The following is a 19,404-nucleotide window of genomic DNA, read 5'->3' as shown; positions in this document are numbered from 1 at the left end:
TAAAGTGCAACAGCAATATACAATGTACAGGTGGTTAAACTGGGTACAAAATAATACATACAAATTAGTACTACCGAGTGTAGTGCTAATAAGATGTATGTACAGAGATACAGGTGTAAAGACAGTATGGTAGTAGTCATATTGGCCAGCAGCGTAACTAACTAGTAAGAGTAGGATATGTACAGATAGTATCTACAGATATGTAAAAGAGCTATGGGTTATGCAGGTGTATAAGTAAGTATATAGAGGGGTTATATGCAGGTATATTCAGACAAATATAGATATATATATATGCAGTAAATATAAGAATATAAATGTAAATAAATGGGTGAACCTCTACTGAACAATCAGGATCCTAAAAGCATAAAGTGTGGGTAGTAGGGTTAGTAGCTTCTCTTGATTGTGTAGGATTTCAGACACAGCGGGTTATTAGCGTCCGTGCTATACTCACAGCAGGGCGTGCTATACTCACAGGAGGGCGCATAGATATATATCACTAGATGACTTACCCACGCTGCTGGCCAACAGAGACAGACGTTGCCACATGGCGGCCATCTTGCGTAGGTGGAGCACGCCCACTCATAACATGCATGTCTATGGTGCATGTACTATTGAAATAACCATAGCTTGCTCAATTTTCAACCGTTTGGTTTGTTAAAAACGTCAGAGATGTAGTTATCATACTGCATACTTATAATGGACTTTTCTTTTTTTCTTTTCTTTTTTTTTATAAAAAAGATTCTTCCAAGCAAGAATCATAGCCAGTATTTTTGTTTGTGCAGATAATCACCTTAAAGCAGTAGTCCCCTCAAGCAGGATGGCTGCCGGTGAACTACGCGGGAGACTCCGCCTTGAGCCATCTAGTCATTATACATCTATGGGAGGGCGGGCTATACTCACAGGAGGGCGTGCTGGGTTTACTAGAGCAGTCGCTGGTGAAGCTCTGGCGAGCGCTGTCCATGTCGCTGGAAGATGACGTGCTGTCACAGCGGCCCGATGAAGATTCACCATCATCACTGCCTTGCTCCTCGCCGCTGCTGGACGGGGAGGCGGGCCGCTCGTCGTTTAGAGGCATGATGACGCTGGGCTTGAGCTGCAGATGAGAAGAGCCAGTAGACTTGTCACAACTTTAGGGTTTCGACACAATGACTGGGTTGAATTATGTCAGGACATTCTTGTCCATTTCTACTGAAATTTTGTGTTACCCACCAACAATTCTTATTAATAGGCATTAGGCTAGTTATAAAGCAAACAATTAGGGAATGGGGGGGGGGGTTAACTTTACTACTTTAAAAAATTACTTTTGTAAGGTGGATGTGACTAAAGCCACAGAGTGACAACTGATGATCAAAAGTCTAACTTTTTGAAGTAAACGTTTCTAGGGCTGTCTTAAATACTTCGAAGCTTCGTTCGATGGGCATGGGATTCGAATATGAAAATAAAATTTGATTATTAAAAAAAATATATATATATATATGAATTTTTTTTTTGTGCTAAATCAACTCTGCCTCTCTTTGTTAACTACAACAAGCAATGCCGTTTGTTATTTAAGATGAGGTCAGACTCGGCACTGACAGATTTGTGTTCATTGTGCGGCTTTTATAAAGCCAAATGACGGTTGACAATATTCCATGAAAGCAAAGTGTTTTGTTTGTCTAAGATTTAAAAAGGTTTAAACTTTACAGCACTGACAAAGTTGAACAAAGTGCTGTACAAGTCCCACAACATACAAAAAAAAAAAATATATATATATATATATATATATATATATATATATAAATGATTTTATTAAAAGAAATTCTCGAAGCGTCGAATTAAAATCGAATCTCGGCCCCGAAGCTTCGAATTCCAAAAAAAAATCGAAGGTCAGCCCTACGTTTCACAGAACACAAAATGAGGAGAGAGAGAGAGAGAGAGAGAAAGAGAGCATTCATTTGTCAGTTGGCTATTATTTCAGTTGCTATGGAGCCAACAGGAAGGTAAATACCACACACGCTCCATAAAACAGCTGGTGGGCCTGTGGCCATGGAAACACCTACGTCCTACTAGTACTGACCTGTTCCAAATATTCAGCAGTACCACAAACTCACACGCAAACACACACCCTTAACAGTAAACACTTGACAGAAGTCTTGACGTTTGCCTCTGTTCTTATTGTCAAGGAGTCAACAATGTTATGCAATGTCAGTCACAAAAAAGCCATATTTAAATAACTACCGGTAGGTTAGCCCCGTTTCTTCCGTCACAACCAGGACACTGCACTGTGCTCTGGTTGGCAAATGTGTCTCCAGGGCAACTAGGGGACAACAGAGTGAGCTTCGTTCTCAACCGACAAAGAGGTCTAGTTACACCTCGCTGTCGTCTCATCCTCTCGTCTCTCTCAGTTCCGCACATGCGTAATGACATAAGCCTGATAGGCTAAGACTTTTTTTATCAGGTGAAGTAAGGACACCCGAGAGAGCAGGCTAACAGATTGATATCATGATATCATAATCTCCTATAGAGCTTCCCCAACATAGCTAGTTGTTTAATCGGTGGGTTCGGTTTTATTCTGCATTGACGTGAGGTTGGAATGAGATATATACGACCAGGAAGTACCACTTGAACTCTCCACTATGTCGGGTAGAAATAGTTGTAGTTGTGACAAAATTGTGTTAATCAACTGCTAATTGGGAAACAACAACCACCAAACGCACATAGCACACACATCCACACGCACACACTCACTTTAAACAAACACACTGTAGCACCCACTCCACACACTTTATAGCACACACCCACTTTAAACAAACACACTGTAGCACCCACTCCCCACACTTTATATTTATTGATGAAGGATTGCACTACAACTCGTACACCTTACTGTAAATTGTACCTAAATTGTACCTCATCCCATTTCTGCTTTGCACTATATAGTACTGTACATTAGTACACTGCATAGTATTGTATATTATATGGTAACTCAGAACATTGTACATATGTCTATACCGAACACTGTGACCTCATTTTCTTCTTCTAAACTACATGCTATACTATGTTATTTGATACTATCTTGTCTAGCACAGTCTCTGGAGCGTAACAGTAAGAAGCATTTTGTATGAAAGTATTCTGTACTTCTGTATGACAACTATTAAAGAAACTTGAAACTTGAATTTGACAGATTTGTCGATTAGCCTAACAAAGTCCCATGACAACTAGGCTATTGGTTGGCTAAGGATTGCTTTAGCACAAGGCCAGATCTAAAGAGAAGCAGCTAGTTCCACGACTAAAATCCACAAAAGAAACATTTCAGCCATCAGACTCTATAATGCATCACTGAGCACAGGGTGACAGTACAGCCTGGCGAAATCTTCCTGGACACTTATTTTTTTTTACACTTTTCACTTTGCAATTTCACACTTATTACTGTATATTTTTGGCTGGATAGTTGTATATTTAAGATTATAGAATGTATATCCCGGACCGTATTTTATTCTTATATTCTTATTTTAGTCCTATTGACTACTGTACCTAAATGTTTATTGTTGTTCACTGTGAGCGATCTGTAGTGCCGAATTTCCCTCTGGATCATTAAAGGATTTCTATTCTATTCTATTCACCATACACAAAGGAATAAGCCAACAACAATGCACGTGTTAACAGTTCTCGACTAAATAAATACTCATATCTGTAAAATTGCGTTTCCAACATGCAACCACGCAGATGGACCTCTTTTAAATTTAGCTAGTGCTCACCGGAGATGCGCTTATTATTTTTTTCAGGAAATAGGCCAACTCATTCAGCATGGAGAGAAAAAAAAGCTGTAAAACATTTATTCCCATTGTCCCCCCCTCGCCTACCCCCATAAGGCCTACAAACCAACATTATCTGAAGCAGCCAGCCCTGGTCGGGTGGCCCTTGGGTGTTCCTGTCTCTGGTCTCGGCTATCTGCTGCCAAAAATTACTGCACACTCCCTCACTCCTCTCTCCGTTCAAAGATAGCACATGCTCCCCCTTGTCGATGAGGAGGGGGGGGGGGGGGTCTTTGTGACTTCCTCCTATAGCCTACATACCCCCCTCCCTCCTAGGGCTATTCATTACATCATCCGCCAGACTTGACAGCTAGGTCACAGCAAGACAGCAGGCCAATTCTCAGAGATTATCTTAAGTGATGTGTCGATCGAGTCCAGTCCGAGAAGTGATTAAAGGAGGATTAGGCCTACACTGTAATGTGTTTCTTACAGTTTAAAATGACATATCCATGCAACATGACTGATGAAATGCCATATGTTACAAATGTGTGGCGTTTGTTGGTGTGATGCAACATTTGGAACCCCTGCATAAACACAACATACAGGTTTAGAGTTTTGCAACGCTTCAAACCACTCATCTTGATCCACAATGCAATGTTGTCCTTCCTCCATGAATACAATTATAATGGGTAGAAGAACTGTAATGCATCTCAGCGTCTGGAACAAAATCCTCTGAATTGCAAAATCAGTACAACAATCAGTATCATGAAAACAAAGAACTTCTCTAGGTGAAGGCGGGGCTTTCTGCATAGCCACTCTCCTTATTGGTTGAAACACCCTGTCGCTCAGCCCTACAAGGGAAACACTTGGTTACAATGCTGCCGTGCACATGGATTATATAAAAAAAGACCCACACGCGTCACTGATAGTACACGTGATCCGAGCTGCACAACCAAAACAAGAGTGAAGAAAGAGCTCTCGTGCCAAGAACACAAGCATAGCTGAGAAGAGTGAAAGCAGCAGATAAATACATTGACGCTATGCAGATGAAATAATATTAATATTATAAAGCAAAGTTACATTATGCTTTGGTCGTTAACTTACTATTATATTAAATAAGACAAACAGTTAAGTGACTGAATTTGAACAATACAATAGGTCCGCATTAATTTCGAGGTCAGATGAGGAAAAAGTAAATATTATTGATTATCGTTAGAATCTTGTTCTACCAAGTCAATTGTTTCCGCTCCACGACAAAGCAAGCTGGTTTTGGTCGGACGCTCAGCAACAAACTATAATTAGCTAGCTAACGTGACTAATTATGAGTCATAATAATTCATATAAGTTATGTTGAAAACAGGCTTTTACCTCATCAAAGTCAACAGAGACTTTCACCAAAAGAACCGCACCGAAGTGACAGAGTGTCTGTACCGCGGCTCGAGCCTCGTCTCCGTTTAAAGGTCCTTAGCTCGTGCTGTACTCAGGGTCCAGCTGTGGGCTCGTGGGCAACCAGACCAAACCATTCCGAGAGAGGGGTGGTCATATTGGCCCAGCACGCAGCGCAGTCGATGTTTATGAGAAGAGAAGAGGGTAATTAGATGTAATTGCTATTTATTCTAGTACACGTATATACGATGCAATAAAAAAAATTCGATTAAGCGAACACACAGCTTGTGTTTTGAGATAGATAATAATAAACAGTATATTAAATAGGCACTGAAATGGTATGCTCCACCTCACATGGTCGTATTTGTTTACGGATGTGACGTGTGTGTCTTGTTTTTCTACCAACACAGTAAGGAAGGGAGAAAAACAAGCCATGATTATTTAGGACACAAGGCAAGATAGAACAAGATTCTGTGATTTCAAGTTTGGATTACCAAGTTTCTCCCTCCTCACTATACTCTACAGCACAACCCCCAACCCCACCCCACCTACCCACCCAACCTCCCCCAATGTACAGTTTTTACGTCAAATGTATATACTCTCTTTTCTGGACTCTTTTTGTACCACAAACAGTACTGTATTTTCAAATCTGGTATGTCATAAATGTATAGATGTAGCAGTAGGCTACTGTCTATCTGTATGTCATATATGTTATGATGAATTGAAAATGGGGGACCCTGATGTAAACAAGACGAAAGTCTTTCTCTGGTCTGCATCCCCTTAACAATTGTATGTATTGAGCCGTACTGTACCCATTCTGCAATCTGTTAATAAAGTTCAATGGCACAGGTGTTGCCAAGTCTCCCACTGCTCTCGTGACCTCTCTCCAGCAGGCCATGTGGCCAAGTGTTATTTCATTTGTCAAGGCAAAGCAGCTGTTCTCCCAGCTCTGCCTGCTCTGGCATTGTCATCTATTCTAGGCCAATAGTTCCTTGGTCTCATTCTCCAACGGACTTACGACAAAAGGGCTTTCTCTTAGGGCCATTTGAGACCTTTTCGGGCAAGACATGAATATAGACAATATATTATAATATAATATTAATTATATATGTTTTATTGGGACGGTTGGTGAAAATTGGCCCGAAAAGGTCTCAAATGGCCCTAAGAGAAAGCCCTTTTTGTCGTAAGTCCTTGGTGAATGAGACCAGTATATTGTAAAACTTAGCTTGAAATGTAATGAAAGTCAATGTTGAATGTTCTTTTTCTTTGAAATCATCTAAATGTGCTCCTTGGCTGACAGCTGCTCCCATTTTGCTGTCTCCTCACGTATGATCATCTGTGCTTTGTATGACATTTATAAATGACATATGACAAAATGATTAGGTGACCAGGAATTATTATTATTATCAGCCTGTTGCATTCACACACACACACACACACACACTACACGCACGCGCGCGCGCACACGCACACACTACACTAGTACACTCACACTCCGCTCCCGAACCATGCAGCTGAACTTCATAAAAGTCAGACAAAGCTTTCCAATAGCTCAAACAGTGAACTCCAAGCCCACGTGGTTGAACTAAAAATTCAAAGAAACAGACTAAGAAATGACGTAAACATCATGATCAAAACCGCAAAAAGAACGACAAAACTGAGGAAAACAAAAACAAACCCTGCGAACTTTGGAAATTACTCAATAATCAACTAGGCTGCAGTAAAAAACTTAAAACCAGATTCTCAAACATAAACATAAAGACGGACAACACGCTCATCACAGACAAGCTGGATGTAGCCAATTACTTAAACATCTTCTTCACAAACATAGCCACAACACTGGTAAACAAACTACCCTCCCACTCAGGGCATTATGGGGTAGAACACATAGTAGCATACTACAAAAACCTAGGGGTCCACAAAGATGACTTCAAACTTGAAATGGTAACAACCGATGAGGTACTCAAAAAATTGAGCGCCCTGCAACCTAACAAGGCCACTGGCCATGACAACATCCCCTCCAAATTCCTCAGAGACGCAGCAGCCGCCATCACCCCAGTCATCACTCACATAATAAACCTCTCTATAAAACAGGGACACGTCCCCAAGGACTTCAAAATTGCAAGAGTGACCCCTCTGCACAAAAAGGGCAGCAAATTAGACCCAGGCAACTACCGCCCTGTTTCTATTCTTACCTCCATCTCGAAAGTCATGGAGAAAATAGTCTTCGAACAGGTCGAAAAGTACCTGGCGGAAAAAAATCTAATCTACGAATTCCAATCTGGCTTCAGAACGTCCCACTCCACTGACACATGCCTCCTCTATTTGAACGACCACATCAAACAAGAGGTGGACGCGGGCAAATACTGCGGCATGGTCATGCTGGACCTACAAAAGGCCTTCGACACTGTCAATCACTCCATTCTGATTGACAAGCTAAAAGCAATTGGTTTTGATAGCTTATCAGTGAGCTGGATGCAATCCTACCTGGAGGGGAGAGAACAGATGGTAGAGGTAAACTGTACTCTATCCCCCCCCCTCACAGTGAGCTGTGGTGTTCCACAAGGAAGCATACTAGGACCGCTACTCTTCCTAATTTATGCAAATGACATGTCGTCAGCCTGTGACTGCAACTTGTTCCTGTTTGCGGACAACTCAGCCCTGCTGGTCTCTGACAAGAACAAGTTGCAGGTTGAAAAAACCCTCAGCTCGGAACTAGGCAAAATCTGCATATGGCTCGCTGATAACAAACTATCATTACACATGGGCAAAACAGAGTCTTTTGATTGATTGATTGAAAACTTTATTAACAGATTGCAGAATGGGTACAATACAGTACAGCTCAATACACACAATTGTTAAGGGGATGCAGACCAGAGAAAGACTTTCGTCTTGTTTACATCAGGGTCCCCCATTTTCAATTCATCAGGACATATATGACATACATGACATACAGATAGTCAGTACTGCTACATCTATACATTTATGACATACCAGATTTGCAAATACAGTACTGTTTGTGATACAAAAGGAGTCAAGAAAAGGGAGTATATACATTTGACGTAGAAACTGTACATTGGAGGAGGTTGGGTGGGGGGGGGGTTGGGTACATTGGGATATTGACATATTGACAACCATACTGGGTAATTTACATTGGAGGTGGTTGGGGGGGGGGCACACTGTATAAACAAGCAAAACTGTACATTGAGGGGGGGGGGGAGGAGACACTGTACAAACAAACAAAATTGTACATTGGACTATTGACAAAACCATACTAGGTAAATGACTGTACATTGGAGGGGGTTGGGTTAGGATATTTACAGGGGCCAGTGTTGAATTGCAGTCTCCCGTAGGTGTCCCTTGAGAGAGGTTTTGAAAGTGGGTAGTGATCCACATTCCTTTACAGCTTTGGGTAGGGCGTTCCACATTGATGTGGCATAATTGCGAAACGTGTTTAGTCCCTTATTTGAGCCGAATCTGGGTTTAACATGATTTGTGGAGCTCCCTCTGGTGTTGTGATCGTGGTATTCACTGACCTTTGGGAAGTATTTTGACATGTACATGGGTACCTTGGTCGTGTAGTGTATCTTGTAGACCAGGCCCATTGCAAGTTGCTGTACTCTGTCGTCTACTCTAAGCCATCCTAGGTTGTCAAAGTGGGCAGGGGTGAGGTGGGTTCTAGGAGTAAGGTCAAGCAGTAGTCTGACCAGTTTGTTTTGAGATGTTTGTAATTTTGTTTTTAGCGCCTTTGAGGTGCTTTGGTACCATGAGGTGCAAGCATAGTCATAGTACCCCTGAATGAGTGCTCCTGCCAGAGTCTTCAGGGTATTCTTGTTTACCAGAGAGGAGATCCGGTACAAGAATCGAGTTCGTTGGTTGACTTTTTTTATTACATTGGATGCCATTTTGTCACAGGAGAGATTAGCCTCTAGGATGGAACCCAGGTAGGTAATTTCATCTTTCCTTGTGACAATATTGTCACCCACTGTAACTGAGAAGCCGTCGGTCTTGCTGAGTTTGTTATTTGAACCGAAGAGAATGGACTCTGTTTTGCCCATGTGTAATGATAGTTTGTTATCAGCGAGCCATATGCAGATTCTGCCTAGTTCCGAGCTGAGGGTTTTTTCAACCTGTAACTTGTTCTTGTCAGAGACCAGCAGGGCTGAGTCGTCCGCAAACAGGAACAAGTTGCAGTCACAAGCTGACGACATGTCATTTGCATAAATTAGGAACAGTAGCGGTCCTAGTATGCTTCCTTGTGGAACACCACAGCTCACTGTGAGGGGGGGGGGGATAGGGTACCGTTTACCTCCACCATCTGTTCCCTCCCCTCAAGGTAGGATTGCATCCAGCTCACTGATAGACTATCAAAACCAATTGCTTTTAGCTTGTCAATCAGAATGGAGTGATTGACCGTGTCAAAGGCCTTTTGTAGGTCCAGCATGACCATGCCACAGTATTTGCCTGCGTCCACCTCTTGTTTGATGTGGTCATTCAAATAGAGAAGGCATGTGTCAGTGGAGTGGGATGTTCTGAAGCCAGATTGGAATTCGTAGATTAGATTTTTTTCCGCTAGGTACTTTTCGACCTGTTCGTAGACTATTTTTTCCATGACTTTCGAGATGGAGGTGAGAATAGAAACAGGGCGGTAGTTGCCTGGGTCTAATTTGCTGCCCTTTTTGTGCAGAGGGGTCACCCTCGCAATTTTGAAGTCCTTGGGGACGTGTCCCTGTTTTATAGAGAGGTTTATTATGTGTGTGATGATTGGGGTGATGGCGGCTGCTGAGTCTCTGAGGAATTTGGAGGGGATGTTGTCATGGCCAGTGGCCTTGTTAGGTTGGAGGGCGCTCAGTTTATTGAGTACCTCATCTGTTGTTACCATTTCCAGCTTGAAGTCGTCCTTGCGGACCCCTAGGTTTTTGTAGTAAGCTACTATGTGTTCTACCCCATAAAGCCCTGGGTGGGAGGGTAGTTTGTTGTAGTGTTGTGGCTATGTTTGTGAAGAAAATGTTTAAGTAATTGGCTACATCCAGCTTGTCTGTGATGAGCGTGTTGTCCGTTTTTATGTTTATGTTTGAGAATCTGGTTTTAAGTTTTTTACTGCATCCTAGTTGATTATTGAGTAATTTCCAAAGTTCACGTGGTTTGTTTTTGTTTTCCTCAGTTTTGTCATTGATGAAATTCTTTTTTGCAGTTTTGATCATGGAGTTTACGTCGTTTTTTAGTCTGTTTCTTTCTAGTTTGAGTTCAGTCACGTGGGCTTGGAGTTCACTGCTCGTGCTTTTAGTAAGCTTTGACTGACTTTTACGAAACTCAGAGCATTTTCTGTCTCTGGTTTTCATAGCGGCCAGTATTTCGGAGTGCATCCACGGCTCAGCGCGATTTTTTACCCTGGTGGTTCTTAGGGGGGCCATGTCGTTTAGTATAGTTGAGAATTTGGTTTTGAAACCAAGCCATGTTTCTTCAAGCAGTGTACCATTGAGTTCATCTGACCAGTCCAGACTCTCCAGTTCAAGGTTGAAGGCCTCGCTAGAGTAGGTTTTGAGGTCTCTAGATGTGACTGTTTTGTGGCAGCCAGCCTTTTGTTTTAGTTTTTTGCGGGTACAGAATATCATATAATGATCACTTAACCTGCATGCTATAACCCCTTTATTGGAGATCTTGGACTTGTCGGAGGTCAGAATGAGGTCAATGGTAGTCTGAGTTGATTCACATACACGTGTGGGTTGGGTGATTAGCTGGCTGAGGCCGTGCAGATCACAAAACCTACTGAATGACTTGAAGACGGGTGCATCTTTTCGTTGCATATCCGTGTTCCAGTCTCCAATAAGAATTTTGTCTACATCCTCAACTCCAGCTAAACACCCATCCAGTGTATCATAAAAGCCACTATGATCTGGCGGCCTGTAGACTGTGCCAACCAGTAGGGATTTCGCCCTTTCGAATAGGATTTCCACCCATACAGTTTCAATTGATTTATGATTCAGGTCATTTCTGTTGTCCATTCTCTTCGGTTCAAATAACAAACTCAGCAAGACCGACGGCTTCTCAGTTGCAGTGGGTGACAATATTGTCACAAGGAAAGACGAAATTACCTACCTGGGTTCCATCCTAGAGGCAAATCTTTCCTGTGACAAAATGGCATCCAATGTAATAAAAAAAGTCAACCAACGAACTAGATTCTTGTACCGGATCTCCTCTCTGGTAAACAAGAATACCCTGAAGACTCTGGCAGGAGCACTCATTCAAGGGTACTACGACTATGCATGCACCTCATGGTACCAAAGCACCTCAAAGACGCTTAAAACAAAATTACAAACATCACAAAACAAACTGGTCAGACTACTACTTGACCTTACCCCCGGGCCCAGAACCCACCTCACCCCTGCCCACTTTGACAACCTAGGATGGCTTAGAGTAGACGACAGACAGAGTACAGCAACTTGCAATGGGCCTGGTCTACAAGATACACTATACGACTAAGGTACCCATGTACATGTCAAAATACTTCCCAAAGGTCAGTAAATACCACAACCACTACACCAGAGGAAGCTCAACAAATCATGTTAAACCCAGATTTGGCTCAAACAAGGGACTAAATACGTTTTCGCAATTATGCCACATCAATGTGGAACGCCCTACCCAAAGCTGTAAAGGAATGTGAATCCCTACCCACATTCAAAACCGCTCTTAAAGAGCACCTACGGGAGGCTGCAATTCGAAACTGGCCACCGTAAATGCCCAAAACCCCCACCACCTCCTAATAGACAGTCTCCTCCCCACCGCATGTATATATTCCCTCCCCGCCGTAGGTATATCTCTCTCCCACCCACCCACCCCCTCCTAATGTACAGTCCCCTCCCCATCATATGTATATACTCTGTCAGGATCTAGGGGTAACAGTACTGTATATTTGAATACCGTTTATGTCACAAATGTATCAGTACTAAATACCTATATGTCCCTATGCCATAAATGTCATGTATGTTGTGTATGTCATAAATGTCTATATGAATTGAAAATGGGGGACCCTGATGGAAACAAGACAAACGTCTTTCTCAGGTCTGCATCCCCTTCCCTTAACAATTGTGTGTATTGAGCCGTACTGTAAGTCTGTAACGTACCCATTTGCAATCTGTTAAATAAAGTTTTCATTCATTCATTCATTCACCTACGGTAGGTGGCGCACTTCGCCAGTGGTAGCCTAGTCTCTTTTTATTTTATTTTTTTTATTCTGTAGAAGAAGATCGTTGTGTTCGTCACATCCGGAACTCACGATGGCGGTTGATTTGACCCCAAGGTTTCGAAGATTGAATAGTCAAACACGGAGTTTTCGTGAAAATATACATACTGGTGAGTGTCTTCAAGTCATCATGGGCATATTATATAATATATCAGTTTAAACCAGAAAATACAAAGATTAGCGAAATAAATGCTGGGAGCCTCGGGTTGTCGTTGTGTATATTAGTGACTGACAGCTCATTTACGTTAACGTCCACCTAACGCCGCCTGTAAAGAAACATGTAAAGAAAGTAATTTTCTTTAAGATATAATGAGATCAGCCTATCATAATACTGTTTGTTTGTTTTTGTTTGTTTGTTTGTTTGTTTGTTTGTTTGTTTGAATGTGTTGCTTTGTGTTAACACAATGTGCCCCTTGGTCAGCTCATATTTCGCTGGTTTTGATTGATTGAATTGATTGAAAAGTTTATTAACAGATTGCAGAATGGGTACAGTACAGTACAGCTCAATGGTGGTGGTGACAGGTCGCCTGAAAATGCGCCACGTGTCCGATTGCTTGGCTCAATTTGAGGAACATTTTGATAAACATTATTGCACTTTACAAACTAACAAACTGAATATTGCAACCAAGGTAGTGTAATAACATGTCTTTACATTACATTACGTCGCGTTGGGCGAGCTTTTCATCATTATTAATTGAAAATGGGGGACCCTGCTGGTCATGTAAACAAGACGAAAGTCTTTCTCTGGTCTGCATCCCCTTAACAATTGTGTGTATTGAGCCGTACTGTATTGTACCCATTCTGCAATCTGTTAAATAAAGTTTTCATTCATTCATTCATTTTGATTTCTGGCCTATGGTATTTTCAACATACAGATAGCTAAATAATATTGGTGATAAAACACAAGGAGGAGCACCGTTGTTTAGAATAGACTGCTCTGACAAGGTGCCATTAACAGAGACTTTTTGAGGTCGAAGTCTTCTTTGATCCATAATACAGTAAGTCCACCATTAGTACCAATATTTAGAAGCCTTTGCAGTAAGATATGTATAACAGATTGCAGAATGGGTACAGTACAGTACAGCTCAATACATACAATTGTTAAGGGGATGCAGACCAGAGAAAGACTTTCGTCTTGTTTACATCAGGGTCCCCCATTTTCAATTCATCATAACATATATGACACACGACATACAGATAGACAGTCACAGTACTGCTACATACATCTATACATTTATGACATATCAGATTTGCAAATACAGTACTGTTTGTGATACCAAAAGAGTCCAGAAAAGAGAGTATACATTTGATGTAGAAACTGTACATTGAAGGGTAGGTGGGGGGGGGGGGGGGGGGACACTGTACACCTGTACAAGCAAAACTGTACATTGGAATATTGACAACCATACTTGGTCATTTACTGTACATTGGGTTGGGTTAGGCCATTTACAGGGGCCAGTTTCGAATTGCAGTCTCCCGTAGGTGTTCTTTTTTTTTAAACTTTATTTTTTTGCGTTTATCGCTTTTCTGGTCAAGCATGACCGACAGAAACAGGTTGAAATGGGATGTAGAGCAGGGGAAGACATTCTGAGAAATGACGGCGGGTCCGGGAATCGAACTCGTGTCCCCCAGATCCTTGACGAGCACGGTTTTCCCCGACGCAGAAATAGCGCCGAGATATGCGGTGAGCTACGGGAGCTCCCTCCGTAGGTGTTCTTTGAGTGTTTTTGAAAGTGGGTAGTGATTCACATTCCTTTACAGCTGTGGGTAGGGCGTTCCACATTGATGTGGCATAATTGCGAAACGTGTTTAGTCCCTTGTTTCAGCCGAATCTGGGTTTAACATGATTTGTGGAGCTCCCTCTGGTGTTGTGATCGTGGTATTCACTGACCTTTGGGAAGTATTTTGAGACATGTACATGGGTACCTTGGTCGTGTAGTGTATCTTGTAGACCAAGCCCATTGCAAGTTGCTGTACTCTGTCGTCTACTCTAAGCCATCCTAGTTTGTCAAAGTGGGTAGGGGTGAGGTGGGTTCTAGGAGTAAGGTCAAGCAGTAGTCTGACCAGTTTGTTTTGAGATGTTTGTAATTTTGTTTTTAGCGCCTTTGAGGTGCTTTGGTTTGGTACCATGAGGTGCAAGCATAGTCGTAGTACCCTTGAATGAGTGCTCCTGCCAGAGTCTTCAGGGTATTCTTGTTTACCAGTGAGGAGATCCGGTACAAGAATCGAGTTCGTTTGTTGACTTTTTTTTATTACATTGGATGCCATTTTGTCACAGGAAAGATTTGCCTCTAGGGTGGAGCCCAGGTAGGTAATTTCTTCTTTCCTTGTGACAATATTGTCACCCACTGTAACTGAGAAGCCGTCGGTCTTGCTGAGTTTGTTATTTGAACCGAAGAGAATGGACTCTGTTTTGACCATGTCTCCCTCCCTCCCCCCACCCCTATACCAGACAGAATCATTCTACAATATCTTAGATTGTTTGTTAATCATTGTTTTTCCTTTTAGCTTTTAAATCACCCGACAGCAGTCGCATATCCCTTGTATTCTCCAGATAGAGAAGAGGAAAAGTAAGAACATAATAGAAAAAATAAACCGTAACCAGCTGAGAGACCAGGGAAGCCAGTCAGATCGCCTCCGTCACATCATCCGCCTCCATACCCTCAAAGAAAGCTAGGAAAGGATCCCAAATATTGTGGAATTTTTCGGTACAGCCTCTGATAGTATACCTGATCTTCTCCAATTTAATATGATACATGACCTCTCTCATCCAGTGGCTGAAGACAGGTGGTCCCGGGTCCTTCCATTTGAATAGTATCAGCCTTCTGGCCAAAAGTGAGCAGAAGGCCAACATTCTAGATTCCCACCATCTAAAGTGGATGTCCGCTGGGGCCACTCCGAACAATGCAATATATGGTGGCTCCACTTCCTTTCCAAATATCTTAGAGAAGGTGTCAAAGATGGTCTGCCAGTAGGTGTGCAATTTTGGGCACGTCCAGAACATGTGGAGCAGAGTGGCTGGAGCCTGTCTACAGCGGTCGCATAGAGGGTCTATGTCGGGATATATCTTAGAGAGCCTGTCTTTAGACCAATGCAGTCGGTGTACAATTTTAAATTGGATAACCGCATGTTTAAGGCAAATGGAAGAGGAGAAAATCCCCTGTATTATCTTGTCCCATGTGACCTCTGTGATTGGTTCACCTAAGTCAGCCTCTCATCTGCCCCTGAGGAGGTCTAAAGGTGTTGAGTTGCTTCTATTAAGTAGTTCATAAATTCGGCTTATAGCCTGTTTCTGGATCAGTTTACAGTTCAAGATTGAGTCTAAAAGGGAGGCCGGAGGGCACACTGGGTAGCAGTCCGAGTTCGAAGTTACGAAGCTCCGGAGTTGCAAGTATCTATAGAAGTGTGACCTAGGGATCTTGTATTTCTGTACTAGCTGATCAAAGGAGGCAAAGTTGCCGTCTATATAGAGGTCAGACAGCGTAATCACTCCACTCCCAACCCAACTGTCAAAGGCCTTATCCATCGTTGATGGGACAAACATGTGATTTCTTGTGATTGGAGCAGCCAGTGATAGTTCCCTGAGGGAGAAGGTTCTTCTAAATTGGTTCCACACTTTTATCGAGTGGATGACAACTGGGTTCGAGGTAAAGCTAGATATGGGCTGTGTGAACGGGAGCTTAGCACATAACAAGGCAGATAGGGAGGTGGACCTAACCGACGCACTCTCCAGTACAGTGTCCACCAGTATCATATGATACTCTTATTTTGAAAAACCCTGCAACTCTGCGAGTCATATGATATCCGCCCAGTCCGTGCTTCTGAAAGCAGAGTGCTTCTGAAGGCAGAGCAGCGCTCTACACAGCAGTGCGCCTTGTACACAACCCGAAATAAGACCGTGGTGTTTTTTCTTCTTCTCACAACGGGTCAAATGCATCTACATGCTTTGCACCGTCGCCATTCCTTTATGCCCACATCGCCCGAAATGAACGTTTATGTACCATTACAATCACTACAACGTTAGCGTAAACTAACAAGCTAATCCTGATCAGAGGCAGAGGCGCAGAGCCATAGAGAACAGCAGACAGTGTGGACTGGGGAAAGGGAAATGGGGGGGGGCACTCTCCCCTTCCCTGTGTGTGTGCATGCGTTTGGAAAGACGATGAAGTCACTAGTCAGGACTCAGGACAGGAGTATATTATAGTTTACTGAGGATGGACAGATAATGTTGATATTCAAATATAAAAATTTTTCGAGAGGAGTGGAAGTTTGAAGACGGACTACAATATGATGCAGGGGTGGTGAGTTGAAACTGTGTGTGTCCTGACCCCACTTCTATGTTTCAATAAATTATTTGCATTTAAAACTATTAACGCTGACTCATTCCTTCAGTCCACTCAAAATTATGCTAATATTCCTTATGTTGTTTATGATATTAATTGAAAATAGCATATGAGAGTATTATATAGTAATAATAACACATGGCGATATACTAAAAAGCAATTTATAATTTTTGGCTGGTAAAAATTTGCATGGCTGGTAGTTTTTAAAATCTACCAGCCAAATGGCTGGTAAGTCAAAAAGTTAAGTTTGTTCCCCGTCTCATGCGTGATCCATATCCCGAGGTACTTGAACTTTTTAGGGCTAATTTTAAAACGGGAATGTGCTCAGAGATATCCGATCCGCAGAGGTGCCAACGGGCATCAGTTCGCTTTTTTGAATGTTGATTTTGTATCCGGATATTTTGCCGAAGTCCGCAAGTAGGGTCATCAACCGAGGAAGACTCGTTTGGGGTTGTGATATGTACAGCAACATGTCATTCGCGTAGAGCGAGACTTTATGCTCCGAGCCCGCACGCATGATCCCTTTGATATCGGTATTCTGCCTCAGAGCCAGCGCAAGGGGCTCCATCGCGAAAAGGAGTGGAGATAAAGGACATCCCTGTCTCGTACCCCTATGGAGTTCAAAGTAGGTGGATAGATTGTTGTTGGTGCGAACGGCAGCCATCGGAGACGTATATAGAATTTTAATCCAAGCTATGAGTTTAGGGCCAAACCCAAACCTCTCCAGAGCGTGGAAAAGATAGTCCCACTCCACCCGATCAAACGCTTTTTCCGCATCAAGGGAGAGGACCACCTCAGGTGTTCCGGGTGGAGAGGGGCCATACAGGATATTTAGGAGGCGTCTGATATTAAAGAGGGTACCGATTCTTGATGAAGCCTGTTTGGTCCGGCGAGATAATCGAGGGGAGAACCCCCTCTAGACGACGGGCCAGAACCTTAGCGAGAACCGTGACATCGGCGTTAAGGAGGGAAATTGGACGGAACGAGCCGCATTCCAGGGGGTTCTTGTCTTTCTTAAGGATTAAGGAGATAACCGTTTGGCGCATGGTCGGAGGAAGAGAATTTGCCGAGAATGATTAGTCAAATACGGCTAGCAGCAGTGGGGACAGCTGGGTTGAGAATTTTTTGTAGAAGTCTGTAGGGTAACCGTCTGGCCCCGGGGACTTGCCACTCTGCATAGATCTAATCGCTGACGTAGGGCTGGGCGATAAAACGATAACGATAACTATCGTGATAAATTATTTCCTCGAAATAAAAATGAAACGTGGTCGCAAAGTTTCGATATATCGATTTTCCAAGCTTGGATATGAGCACACGCACTAACAACTAGAGTTGTTCCGATACCGATACCAGTATCGGAAAAGCCGCCGATACTGGCTAAAATGCTGGTATCGGTATCGGCGAGTACCCTCTAATGCTGCGCTCCGATACCATATGACGAAATTTATCAACAACACTGTGGTCTGTTGAGTAAGCATTATAAAACAAACGTGTGCTTAATCGATTAAAGTGTCAATGCCATTTGTCATTTTAACAGCAGATACTTTCTTAAATGTCATCGTCCCGACAGAGCGGTGTTGACGAGGAGCTCATGGGTTCGCTTGGTGGCTGGTGTTATTAGCATTGAACAGCTAACCGAAAGCTAGCTTTAACATTACCTTGGCTAAAGTTGGGGCTATTCATATAATCCAGCAATAATGGCTGCAGACCTGCAAGCAAAGTACAGCAAGTTGGCAAAGGAGTATTCCAAGTTAAATCACAATGTCACCAGTAACGTTACAGTCTTCTATGGTCTTCCCATATACCGGTAGCTCATGCTAGCTAACGGTAACGTCGTCATTGCACGTCGCGTACACAATTAATGACATGTTGCGGACAGCCATATCGGCGACAATGTTTAGCTTTTAGTGCCAAATGATAAGAGTCTGAGGCGGAGTCTCAAAAGAGAATGTTGAATATTTATTGTGCAAAAATCACAACAGATCCGACTGCTACTGAACGGAGCCTTGTAGACAGACTGAGTAGGGTATATCTGCAGAGCCAGTGGGTAGCGAGTGCAGCAACGTATAATGTCCGTGTGGATCATTGGAGTAGGGTATATCTGCAGTGCTGAAGCCCCATACTCATTGATTAATGATACTAATACAAATCTATACAATCACCTGTTGTTGAATAAATACCATTACTTTCTAGTTATGACTAAAAAACAGTATATATAAAACAGTATTTGTTAAAAAAAAATATATATATATTTATAAAAAATTTATATAATATCGTTTTTTTTTTTTTTTTTTTGTATGCACTGGTATCGGATAAGTATCGGTATCGGCCGATACCCAAAGCTTAGGTATCGGAATCGGATCGGAAAGGAAAAAATGGTATCGGAACATCTCTACTAACAACCAATCAGTGAAGGAGATGGCTGACAGCGGAAGGAGACCCGCGCTGCACCTCTGGGTAGAGAGGTAGGACTCAAGTAGTAAACAAGGCTGGCTAGGATAATTAGCTTGCACGGCGCTATTTTATAGTTTACGTGCCGAGTGGGTGTGTGGCGTGAATTCTGAGGCCACGGTTATAGTAGTGTAGGTGTAGGGTATACGGTGGACGTCGTTGCAATGTATTGGGGCGGAACAGAGTATTTTAGGGTGATATTTAGTACTTTGTAAACGAGGCTGGCTAGGATAATTAGCTTGCACGGCGC

General features: G+C 42.6%; 2 protein-coding genes across 3 annotated transcripts in view; one reads left to right on the top strand and one right to left on the bottom strand.

Annotated features, from left to right (window-relative positions):
* Nucleotides 1-5,231, bottom strand: part of tcp11l2 (t-complex 11, testis-specific-like 2) — a 34,959-nt gene extending 29,728 nt beyond the window's left edge. Inside the window, exons 1-2 of one of the 2 annotated variants that reach the window (XM_084330353.1) lie at nt 5,100-5,231; nt 901-1,093 (exon numbers count right to left, since the gene is read on the bottom strand). In XM_084330353.1, coding sequence (XP_084186479.1) covers nt 901-1,075 — 175 coding nt within the window. In that variant the 5' untranslated portion in view covers nt 1,076-1,093; nt 5,100-5,231. Of the gene's footprint in view, nt 1-900; nt 1,094-5,099 lie in introns of those variants that run through there. The other variant, XM_084330354.1, reaches the window with a different exon arrangement.
* Nucleotides 5,232-12,382: 7,151 nt separating this feature from the next.
* depdc4 (DEP domain containing 4) overlaps nt 12,383-19,404 on the top strand; it is a 30,947-nt gene continuing 23,925 nt past the window's right edge. The window contains exon 1 of the mRNA XM_084330364.1: nt 12,383-12,470. Within this exon, the coding sequence (XP_084186490.1) occupies nt 12,395-12,470 (76 nt within the window). The 5' untranslated portion in view covers nt 12,383-12,394. The remainder of the gene's footprint in view (nt 12,471-19,404) is intronic.

This window comes from Notolepis coatsorum, assembly GCF_963971535.1.
Source record: "Notolepis coatsorum genome assembly, chromosome: 15".
NCBI lineage: Eukaryota > Metazoa > Chordata > Actinopteri > Aulopiformes > Paralepididae > Notolepis > Notolepis coatsorum.
The sequence above is the reverse complement of the archived record's forward strand: the minus strand, read 5'-3'. Positions and strand labels throughout refer to the sequence as shown.